The sequence below is a fragment of the Sminthopsis crassicaudata genome, chromosome 6 (genome assembly GCF_048593235.1).
Source record: "Sminthopsis crassicaudata isolate SCR6 chromosome 6, ASM4859323v1, whole genome shotgun sequence".
NCBI lineage: Eukaryota > Metazoa > Chordata > Mammalia > Dasyuromorphia > Dasyuridae > Sminthopsis > Sminthopsis crassicaudata.
Genome location: NC_133622.1, coordinates 180,768,130 through 180,780,230, shown reverse-complemented (window position 1 = coordinate 180,780,230; position 12,101 = coordinate 180,768,130). Strand labels below are relative to the sequence as shown.

At 43.3% G+C, this 12,101-nt stretch overlaps 1 protein-coding gene across 7 annotated transcripts in view; it reads left to right on the top strand.

Annotated features, from left to right (window-relative positions):
* SLC7A2 (solute carrier family 7 member 2) overlaps nucleotides 1-12,101 on the top strand; it is a 64,346-nt gene that overhangs the window by 29,647 nt on the left and 22,598 nt on the right. For 2 of the 7 annotated variants that reach the window (XM_074275709.1, XM_074275713.1), the window contains exon 2: nucleotides 11,682-12,072. In XM_074275709.1, the coding sequence (XP_074131810.1) occupies nucleotides 11,697-12,072 (376 nt within the window). In that variant the 5' untranslated portion in view covers nucleotides 11,682-11,696. Of the gene's footprint in view, nucleotides 1-953; nucleotides 973-4,870; nucleotides 5,225-11,681; nucleotides 12,073-12,101 lie in introns of those variants that run through there. The other 5 variants (XM_074275711.1, XM_074275712.1, XM_074275710.1 and 2 more) reach the window with 5 other exon arrangements.

Here is a 12,101-nt window from a genome sequence, read left to right as displayed (position 1 = left end):
AAACATCTTTCCTCAGTAGAAAATATTTACTTGTGTGAGTGTATTGCAGTGGGATGGGATAGAAAGAAGATTAGAGAGCAAGAAAGGAGCAGTTGGCCAAGAGGTCATCCCCTTCTGGCTCTGAAGGTCTGTGGTCACCCATCACAAGCTACAGAGATAGCTACTGTGCTATTTAGAAGATTAGAGGAAAGTTGTCTCTATCCTGAGGTCCCATGATATTTTCTCTCACAAAAGACTGAGGCTTGCAGAAGGGAATCAATCTGCCCAAAGTCATAGATCCAACTAATAGGATAATGTAGTGAATAACAAAAAAAATAAATAAAAAATACTGGGTTCAAAATCCAGCTCTGCCATTTAATTAGCCATGTGACCTTATAAAAGTCACTTTCCTTTTCTTGATGGACTTGGTTTCCTCAACTGAAAAATGAAGGAGGTTGGACTGGATGAGTTATAATTTTCTTTCGACCTTGTGGCACAGAGACCATGTTGGATTCAAAGTCAGAAGCCTTGGCAATTTTGAATCCCACCTCTACTATGATGAGACCTTGGGCAGATTTTTTTAAAAGTTTGGATGAGAGGGTCTCAGAGCTCCCATCCAGGCATAAAATTTCCTAGGTTATTAAAATTATGGGGCATTGACCGAGACAGCTACAGAAGAATCCTTATGGGAAGCACATTGAGAAAGCGGAAGATGTATGAAGAATTCCTTAGCAAAGTTTCTATTTTAGAGTCTCTGGACAAATCGGAGCATCTCACAGTAGCTGATGCATTGGAACCTGTTCAGTTTGAAGATGGGCAGAAGATTGTAGGGCAAGGAGAACCAGGAGATGAATTCTTCATTATCTTAGAGGGTTCAGCTGCTGTGCTACAGCGTAGGTCGGAGAATGAAGAATTTGTTGAAGTAGGACGATTGGGGCCCTCTGATTATTTTGGTGAAATTGCACTTTTGAGGAATCAAGCCAAGACAGAGAGGTCTGTACTCTGGTTATGTGGATGGAGTTTCTCCCCTCCCCCAGTAGTTTAATTTGATAATGGATTATTTGCCTTTCATTTGACCACTGTAGATATTTGCATCCATGGATTATGATTGGTCAGGTTAGTGGGATGTGTTCAGGAAGTATGAGGCAACCTCCCTTCAGAAAGTGATGAAACCTGTTTTTGCTGCTCTGGTGCAAGGACCTTCTCTGCAATGAGGTTTTGTTGAACCCCCCACCTATAAAAATCTCTTAAACAAACGGCCATTTGTTGACATAAGATAAATGAAATAAAGAAGTTAAACAGTGCACAGTGGGAAGGGGGAGGGCCAGAGTTTGCACAAGCTTTTGAGGGTCATCTACTTTTCATAATTGCACTCCTGCCTTGTCTGAATGTTACAACTTTTAATATGTAGCCTAGACTTTAAGAGAGAAACGGTAGGGAATTGGATACTTGGCTGGCCATGGAGTGAGGAAGATCTGGGCTTGGATCCTGCCAATGACTATAGTAGTTGTGCAGTCATTGGCAAATCATTTCTTAGTGCCCCAAGCAACTTTCTCTAAGGCTACATTATGGAGCAGTTGCCAGTCTGTATGAGTGAAGAGAGTTTTCATATTGAGAGAGCTTTGGACTGATGACATCATAGGTCTAGAAGCCAAACCTAGATGATAAAAAAAATTATATAGGAAACAAAAAACTTTCGAAGAGTGGATAGACTCTAAAGTAGCTCACAAAAATTTGATTTTGACTAGACCCCCAGTAATCCAGTGAGAAGGAAAATGGTGAGAGAGATGTGGAAAATGAGATGACTACGTAGATAGCTCTCTAAGAAGCTCTGATTTCAAGATATTATGTAATAAAGGAATAAGAATCATCCACCTCCCCCCATAAGTGGTCCAACCTGGTAAGAATACCATAAGGAAAGAACTGAGACTTGTGGGAAATGACTGAGGGAGGTGTCCAAGGGGACTTTGAAAGCTCTGTTTGGAGTAGGAAAGAGAACCAGGGAGGGCTGAGACCCTCTTGGAAAAAAGATATGTTAGGAAAACAAAAAGGAAGAACTAACGATGGCTTTTAAAAATTGGGGGTAGCACAAGACCACAAAAAGGAAAAGATCAGCACTCCAACAGATGGACTCCCTCATTTTTTTCCATTTTTGAAACTTAATCTGGGCAGAAATTCTAATATTTTAAAGCATAATAATGGGGGGAAAACATTAAGCTATGGACTTTATCATCCTTTCTAGTTACTCGGCACTAACGCTATGCCAGGTACTAGATTGGGGATATGGATAAAAGGAAATTCTTCTTCCTTCAAGGAGTTTACATTCTTCTTGGAGGTTATAATATATAAATCGGTCAATATGTACATATATATTTATGTATGTTTCACATCCATATAATACTGTGTGTGTGTGTGTGTGTGTGTGCACAGAGGGGGGCTTCTGATGACTCTTAAAAATAAGGGAAAGTTATGTGGGCAGGAAGAGAGAAATCCAGATTTTTAATCTCTCTCCTGATGATAAGGGAAGCCTACATTCATTTAGTTCTTGCTTCATGTTACAGTCCTACCTCTTGGATCTAGTGCAAAGATTTTAGAAATCTGGGATCTGACCCTGGATGTCAATGAAGAGAGTCATTGGTTTGAGGGAACCAGCTAATTCACAGCTCAGGTGCATCTGGGGAGAGGTAGAAGGTGATGTTGAGACCCACTGAGAGGTACACTACCCCCAAGCAAGAAATGAGGGCCGCTGTTTAGTAAAGAAAATGTCATGGGGCTTCAGGGTAGCTATCCCAGGGTAGCACAATAGCTATCCCTGTAGCTTGTGATGGCTGATCACAGACCTTCAGAACCTCTTGGCCAACTACATCATTTAACAGAGAAGGAGACTGAGGCTTGCAGAAGGGAATCAATTTGTCCAAAGTCATAGAGCCAACTAACTAACCCATTCTTGATTAATTGCGCTATGGTTCTATAGGCCAGGCACCCTGCTTACAGTTATATAAAGGAAGCAATCCTTTCCCTCAAGGAATCGACAATCTATCTTGGGACACATGCCCATATAGTTGTATATAAAATCTACTGTTTGTCTCAAAGTGAATACTAAATAATTTGTGAGGGGAACAAATGCATGGGCAGGGAGCAGGGTTGGGACAAGCTTTATGGAAGAGGTAACGTATGAGATAAATTATTTTAAAGAACCAGGGGAGTCTTAAGAAATGGGAGTCAGGGACAGCTAGGTGGTGCAGTGCCTGAGCACCAGCCCTGAATTCAGGAGGACCTGAGTTCAAATCTGGCCTCAGACACTTAACACTTCCTAGCTGTGTGACCCTGGGCAAGTCACTTAACCTTAATTGGCTCAGCAAAAAAAAAAAAAAAAAAAAAAAAAAAAAAAGAAGAAGAAGAAGAAGAAGAAGAAGGAGAAGAAGTTGGAGTCAGGAGAGAACACATGGGGGAGCAACAGTGCAGAGGTACAGGGAAAGAGAGCACATTGGCTGAGGGACAGTTTAACTGGACTGAAGGTGAGTAAAGAAGAGAAATATTATAATGCAGCTGGAAAAGTAGCCTGGGGCTGGGCGGTAAAAGACTCCAAACCTTTCAGAGGCCGGTCTATTTGATCTAGAGGTGATGGAGTTTATCAGGGGGTTGACAGACTTAGACTTTTGCTTATGGAAAAATCGATTGGCAGAAATATGAAGAAGATGACTTTAGAAGGAAGAAAAAGAGGAGACCATTTAGGAGGCTATTTGCCTTTGTCTAGAGACAGGTGATTCATGTCCACCTACTCCAGAAAAGTGGTAAGGAGGTTCATGCAAGAGATATGGAGGTCAGATTCAGAAGCTTCAGGGATTACTTGGATGTGTAGGCTAAGGGAGAGGCGAGGGAAAAGTTGAAGGTGATACCAAGTTGAGGGCCAGGTAACTGGAGGGATAGGGATGTCTGGAGGAGGGATGGATTTGGAGAGAACAATAATGAGCTCTGCTTTGAAAACACCGAGTTTGATTTGTTTTCGTGGGACATTCAAATCAAAATGTCCAATAGATATAATATCTATTGGTGATGGGGAACTGGAGCTCAGGAGAGGGAGACCAGGATTGCATAGAAAGACCCAGGAAAATTAAACTTGCCAAAACTTCTAGGGTCAGTGTGACATTGAGAGAGATAATTGGGATAGCAGAACAGTCCCCCAGAGTACATCCACACATGGTGTGTGGGGATATCCAGGACATAGATGGAAGGATGCTGAGAAAGAGCAGTCAGATTGGAGGGGAACCAACAACGTGGTTGTTATGAAAACCCATGGGAGAAAAGTTTATCCAGGCCATGGCAAATCCTGTCGAGGTTTCCTGAGGGATGAAGACTAAGGAAGAGGGTGAGATGGGGTGGGAAAGGGGAAAAAAAAGTGGTAGAGAGATTTAGCAACTGTGAGAGATCATTGGAAGAGACAGAGAAAGAAAAAAGAGAGAAAGAGGAATGGGGAGAAGAAAGGAAGAGAACGGGAAGGAGGATAGGAAGGAAAGAGAAGGGGAAGGGAAGGAAGGAGAGGGAAAAATTAGAGGAAGGGAGGGAGACAGACAGACAGAACACACAGAGAGACAGACAGATACACAGAGAGACAGACACAAAGACAGACGCACATAGAGACAGATACACACACAGAGACAGACACAGACAGACAAATACACATACACAGACAGACAGACACAGAGATAGGCAGACAGAGACAGACAGGTGGACAAAAATAGACAGACAGAGGGATAGAGAGACAGAAAAGGAGACACACCCTAGTCCCATGTCCATATAGTAGTTGGAGAGGGCCGAGGTCACTTATGCACAACCACCCAAATCCAGTTACGTACAACCATACAAATTAACAGAAAACAAACACAGATTTGCGTGTGCCCTGTGTGCCCCTACCTCAGGCTGTTGTCTCTTTGTTGTGAACCTCATGTGTGCAGTCTTACTTCTGCTGATCTCACTCTGAGTCACTTCATGCAGGTCTCTCCGCATTTTTCTTAGTATTTTTAATGGCATTTACAACAGTATTTCATGCTAATATATTCAGCTGATCTACAAACAAAGAATTGTTTCCTGGTGTTGGGTTTGTTTTGTTTTATTTTTATTTTTATTTTTTTAACAAATACATTATAACTGAGTGTTTTGTATGGCTATGAAGATTTATCTACTGATAAGTTCTTTTTGTCATGTTTTAATGTAAAGTCCTGTGTGATTATCACTGGAGCAAAAGGTATGATCAATTTTGTGACTCCTAATATGTGTTGTTAGATTGATTTCTAAATTATTTGTATTAGTCTGCAATTCTACCAATAATGTATTGAGTAGCTGTTTTCCTTACAATCTTGCTAATGTTAAAATTTCACAAGTTTATTTTGCCTTTTTGTTGTTGTTGTGCTATGTTGAGATTATTTTGATCTGTATCAACTTATTAAGAAATGAGTCTTTTTACATAGTAACTAATCTTATTTTCCTCACAATCCTCTATTTGTGTTCTTTAATTACTGAGAAGTGTTCATCTTGTAGTATCTGTTCATTAGCTTTAGCTGACATGTTTGATACCACTAGTTTTTCCTTAATCTTCATTTTAGAAAAGAATGTGTTTTGTTATGTAATATTCTTCTATTTCTTTGAAAATATTCCTCCTCTCTCCTTAGGACAAATGTAATATTCATTTTTCCAATTTGGGGATTGAAAAATTCAGTTTTTACTATGTTAGATTGGTCTTTTCCTTCTCATATAAATGAATAAAATGCCTTTGTTATTATTTCTACTATTTAACCCAAACTTAACCAACTACTCTAAACAAGTCTCAGAAGCATGTATGTTTTCTTTTATTTGAACTTTATCTTTATCAAAAAAGGAAGTTTTTCTTGTAGATTATTTTGTCTCCCATCTTCTACTCTCCTTTCCCTATTCAGGTGCTTTTGTTGAGCCAACACAGTACTTTGCAAGTTCAGATATTGTTAGCAACTTCTCTGTTTGGATAAGAGAAGCATGCTTTGCTTTATACATTTTAATTTTTTTGACTGATAGGGCCAGCTGGAATTGAAACATGAGGGTTAAGTCCAGTTTGGGTTTCAAATGTCCCTGTTGCCTTGAAGTGCTCTACTGAGTTTAGCCGGGTAAAGAGAATGCTAAATTCATGGACCATTCTTTTTTTAAATTTTTTTTAAATTTAATTTTTTAGTTAGGCAGTTGGGTAAAGTGACTTGCCTAATGTCAATGCCTGAGGCTGGATTTGAACTCAACTCCTCTTGACTCTAAGTTCAGTGCTTTATCTACTCTACCACCTTATCTGCTCCTGGGCCATCCTTTCTAGTGTAATTTCTCTGATTATCTCATCCTTCCATTTAAAAAAATCTACTGGGATTTTGAGTACAATTGCTGGAATTTCTTTATGATGGAAGCTTGGATTCTACCCCTACTATAATGTTTGATGGAGTTTAACAATACTGTGTCTAGGTGTATTCAATCTTGGAATCTCCATTTTTCAGGTCCTTAGAATTCTGGTTGCATGTTTTCAGGTTCTGAGAAGTTTTCTTTGACAATTTCTTATTTAAAATATCTCTAATTTTCTGGAAAGTTGGGAAATTGCTGTTTGAATTTCTCTCCAAGTTGATGTTTTTGTTAAACATTTAATAAGCACCTGCTGAGTACTGCCAAACTGCTGGTGGATACTGCCTTGTGATGTTTCCCATTATGAATACTACTTCATATTCTTTCATTTTTGTTGTTAGGTGATTTTCTGCATCTCCTTTTCCTTTAATGCTTTGCTTTGGCTGTCATGCTGGTTTCTAACATAGGACATCAGTTGTCAATTCCATTGATCTTTTGGGGTTTTCTCTTATTCATTATTTCTTTCCATTGTGTTTCAGATAACTTAATTCTGGTGGAGTTTTTTAAACCTTTCCACAAACTCTTTCTTCATCCGACCTTGATGTTTTCTAACTAGTCTTGAGAACTTTGGTTGGTATATGGGGATATTTTGCAAGATTGCTTCTGATAACTTAAAATTTTCATATGTTTAAAAAATATATATTGGCAATCTTAATTTTGCTCTCAATTCTATTTTGGTTGATTTACATTTCTTTGGGGTTTTTAAGCTGTTGTTCTTTTTGATGTTATTCTTTCTTAGTGTTTGAAAATTATAAGCCACCTATCTTTCCTTGATCTTCTCATTCCTTCATCAGGATCAAAAAGAGTTCTCTCTACAATGCAACTCTGCATTGTATTCTGCTTACTAGGTCAGGGAGGGGTATCCTATATTTAAGACTTATTTGGTTCCCATGATTCAGATTCCTCCCTTCCCCTTCCTCCAATCAACAAGATATTATTGTACTCATTTTTGTGCTGGTTTGAAGAAGTCAATACAGGTTTTCTAGGATGAGCCTAGAGCAAGAAAAAGCCAGATTCACCAATTGTGAGCTGTGTGACTGAGTTTGGTGCTCTCATCTGCTAACCTGAGTTTGCACAGGCCGTGGCGCAGCACCTCGGATGCAGGATCTGCTGTGTGGGCTTGAATACAATCTCTCAGGTTGTTAGTAACATAAACCCATTGCCATGTGACTTCAAACTCCTAAGCTTCACATACTTGCACTCCTGCCATAGTCTCATGCTGAACCTTGTGAGAATGTTCCTCCCACTTGTGTAAATCATGAGCCCTCCTCCCTAACTGATCTTGTGGGTTTCTTGCCCAGGTCTTTCTGTAGATAACTTGCACAACCCACTGAATGTCTTTGGCTGTCCAGCTGTCATATTTCATTGGCACCTGTGCAAGAGCTGTGTGCCAAATGAAATTAGAAACTTGTATTTGAAGCACACTGTAGCTGGGAGTCATAATTAAAGAGACGCAGCCTGGGGGAAGTGTGAGGGGCTTTTTCTGCTTGGAAAAATGTTTCTAAATTTGAGTGGGAACCTTCTCCTTACTTAAATTTTGAGATCCTCATGCCCTCATGAGAACAAATATTACCAATAACAGCCAGAGTCCTTGGTGGTTCATGAAATATCATCTCTTCATTGTCCACTTGAGAAGAAATTGAGACTCAACTAGAAAGTCTTGGTGGGGGTGAAAGGAAGTTTTCTAGCTCAGGCCTGGACTCCCCACTGTATTCTGCTGCCTCTTAGTGTTTTGTCTCACTGTGCTCAATAGTTTGAGATGATCATTTCTCCATCTGATAACTGAAGCCCCATGGAAGAATAACTTGCCTTTATGACACACAAGGAGGCCACGATGAGTGAGGGCTCTCTTTCCTCCCTTCCTTTTCATTTAAGCTTTTGTTATCCAGTGAACATCCATCTGAAAAATAGAGTGACTCAAGTGAGCTAAATTCCATAGCTGTTGGGCCCCGGGATGGCCAAGGCTAAGGAATAGAACATACGCCTCCCTGAAGGCTTTGTCACATAGGGTTTTTGGGAGCTCCCAGCGCCTCGTCCAGGACCAGCTCATGGCAAATGCTTAGCAAATGCCCTTTAAATACTTGAATCAGATTTTTCTAAATCTGTCCAGGAACAGAGACAGCTATGATGCCATAGAAAAGTAGTGTGAAAAGTGTGAGAAAGTCAGCTGGGACCTTGGTAACCTCAATGAAGCTCACAGTTGTGGGCTCAGTCTGAAATTCCACCCACCCACCCCCACTTTGTCCAGCTGCTCCCAAGTGTCTTTCCCTCCAAAAAGTTTCCTTGGCAGGCAGCCCCCGGGACAGCTATGGAGCCATAGGGGGCAGTTTGAAATTTTGCTGGGAGAGGTCAGGACAAGGAAGAGGGAGGGAGGGGGGATTGAATACTCCATCTTGGGAGTGAGAGGAACTTTATACCTTCTTCTATTCCAATCAGCTTCTGAGCCAATGAAATTAGATTTCATCGTCCTAGCTTGAAAAAACCTTGGCTCCAGCCTTTTTGAAAGTCTGTGATAGATTTAGAGAGAGCTCTAGATCTACCAAGGACTCCTTTCTGGGCCAGATATGTCTACATCATAAATTTAAAATAGGATGGGACCCTCAAGACCATGGTTTTCAGCCTCCTCATTTGATGCATGAAGAAACTGAGGACAGAAGAGAAATAGAATTTGGGCCCCTCCCCATCCATGTCTTCTTGGAAAAGTCTCTTAATCTCTTGGTTTAAGTTTTTGTGGGTTTCCCAAGGTTTTATGGGTGGGAAGAGTCTGAGCTGAGCTTTGGACCTAGGGCCTCTGATATCAAATCCAACATTCTTTCCCCTGCTCCAAATTCTTTGGTTTTGAGAAATGTTGGCGGCTGCATCCCAGGGCTTGGGACCTGCTTGGAGAGATGCGATCTCGTTCCAGTCTCCTCCTTTGACTAATTGCTCTGGGATTGAGATGATCATTTCTCCATCTGATAACTGAAGCCCCATGGAAGAATAACTTGCCTTTGTGACACACAAGGAGGCCACGATGAGTGAGGGCTCTCTTTCCTCCCTTCCTTTTCATTTAAGCTTTCGTTACCCAGTGAACATCCATCTGAAAAATAGAGTGACTCAAGTGAGCTAAATTCCATAGCTGTTGGGCCCCCGGATGGCCAAGGCTAAGGCATAGAACATACGCCTCCTTGTTCATTTTAGGTTAGTGGGCAAGCTGTTGTTTTCTGCCCAGTAGAGAGAACACATGTGTTGGCACTGGTGGAACCTGCTGTATGTTCCTATTTACCCCTAGGATTTACCCCTATTTATCATAGCAGTATGTGAAGTGGGGAAAACAGTCAGGGCAGAAGGGAAGAGTCCTGGAGGTGAAACCGTGCAGGGATCAGGGCACTCTGCTCTGCTCTGGGCCCCTTTCCCTGTCCAAGTATCACTAAAGATTTGCCCTGGCTACAGAGGAAGCCCTTTGGGCCAGAGCTGTTATGTGCAAGCAATTGGGGCAATCCAGGAGCAGGACCAAGACATGAGGAGAGACCGGTAGGCCCAGAGAGGTGCATTGTGCTGTGATGGGGAGGCAAGAGGCTTTAGGAGACTTGAGGCAGATACTGGGGAGGCTTACAGCCAGTGAGGGAACAGAGATATCAGGGGGAGGCAGCTCAGCTCAGCTTGGGATCCTGTGTTACCCGTGGTTCTCGCTGGGACATGGGTGGCCACGGTGAGGTTTTCCCCCACTAAATGCACATACATCCCTGGGTGACTCTGGCCCAGGCTTCCTTATGTAGGACCCTTGGGAGTAAAGGGATGCCGAAGCCAGGGAGCACTTTGGGATATGGCACTGCAAGCTGAGAAATCCCATCAGGTCTCCTCTCCCACCTTGTGCTGTAAGCAGCAGTGAGACCCTGGTGTCCTGTTTGGGTGTCAGCCAGCCTGGGCTCCATCCATCCATCCATCCATCCATCGAGTAGGTTGGAAAGGAGACCCTCTTAAAGAGATTGGCTGTTCTGCTATTAAATTCATAACCTGAGCTCCATCCATCCATCAGGTTGGTTGGGAGGGGGGTGACTTTTGCAGGGTTTCTCAAACTCCCACCCTCCGGCCAGATGAGCCCCTGAGGACATTTATGTGCCCCTGCCGGGTTAGGGCAAATGGGCTGAGGGGCGAAGAGAGAATGTGAGCTTTTGTTTTTATTATAGTCCGGCCCTCGCACAGTCTGAGGGACAGTGAAGTGACCCCTTATTTAAAAAGTGTGAGGACCACTGCTTTAGAGGATTGATTATTCTACCATTCAGAGCCACAGCCTGGTTCCACCCATCCATCTATTAAATTGGTTGGAAGATGGGCGACTTTAAGATGATTGGTTGTTCTGCCGTTCAGAGCTCCAGCCTGGGCTCCATCCATCGAGTAGGCTGGAAGGGGGACGGCTTTAAGGAGACCGTCCAGAGCTGCAGTCTGGGCTGGAGGGCCTCTTGATGGTCTCCACCATAGATCCTACCTCTGGTGTAGACGAGGACTGGTTTCCCTGAGCGCACGAGCTGCTCGTTTCTCCAGCTGCAGCAAGCCTGGCAGTGCTTTCTTGCAGCTGCCCCTCTCCCAGGGGCACAGGAGGCCTGGAAGTGGACACATCCCAAAGCCAGTGCCTTCCAGGGGCGTGCCCTTGGAGAATTAAGCAGCATGCACTCCCTGGCCACACCACCAGGTGTCACTGCCAGCTCAAGCTAGCAGCTCTGACTTCTCAGGATAATGAGCATCCTTGGGAAAACATCACTTTCTTGCAATGGGCATTTACAGAGCCCAGCACCGTGGATAGAGCCCTAATCCCTGGAGTCCAAAGACCTGAGTTCAGATTCTGCCTCAGGCACTTCCTAGCTGTGTGACCCTGTGCGGGTCTCTGCTCTCCTCAGTTTCCTCAAATGTAAAATGAAAACAATAATAGCACCACCTCCCGTGATTGCTGTGAATCCAATGATCCTACTATGTGACAAGTGCTGAGCACAGTGCCTGGCACATAGGGAGCACTGACTGATTACTGCTTGGTAAGCACAGTACTCTCGCAGTGATGAGGGGTGGTCCCCCATTGTTGGAAGCTGCATCCCCCTTGGTTGGCTTTGGGTGGATTAAAGTGAAAAGATTTGGAGATTTTCTCCTAAAAATTGGACCCTCTGGGTCCCTGCAGCCCCATCCTCCCTGGATCTTCCCTCCATTCTCCCTCACATTCCTTTTTGCCACCTCTCCCACAAAGCTTTCCACCAGTGTTTGTCTGTTTGTTGAATGACTGAGTGACTTAAATCTGCTTTTGGCCTTTGCTTTTCCCATAGATCACTGCATACAAGATGATTCCCTGCGGATCCATGTTGACCTTTGCCCGATGTCTCATCCGGAGGAAAATTGTGACCTTGGATAATCTGGAGGATTCCAAACTCTGCCGCTGCCTCTCCACCGTGGACCTGATTGCCCTTGGGGTGGGGAGCACCCTCGGAGCTGGGGTCTATGTCCTGGCCGGGGAGGTGGCCAAGTCCAGCTCGGGGCCCAGCATTGTTTTGTCCTTCTTGATTGCAGCCCTGGCCTCCGTCATGGCTGGGCTTTGCTACGCGGAATTTGGGGCCCGAGTCCCCAAGACAGGCTCTGCATATTTATACACTTATGTCACTGTGGGCGAGCTGTGGGCCTTCATCACAGGCTGGAATCTCCTCCTGTCTTACGTTATAGGTAGGTCTGGACCATGGGCCAGCCCAAGA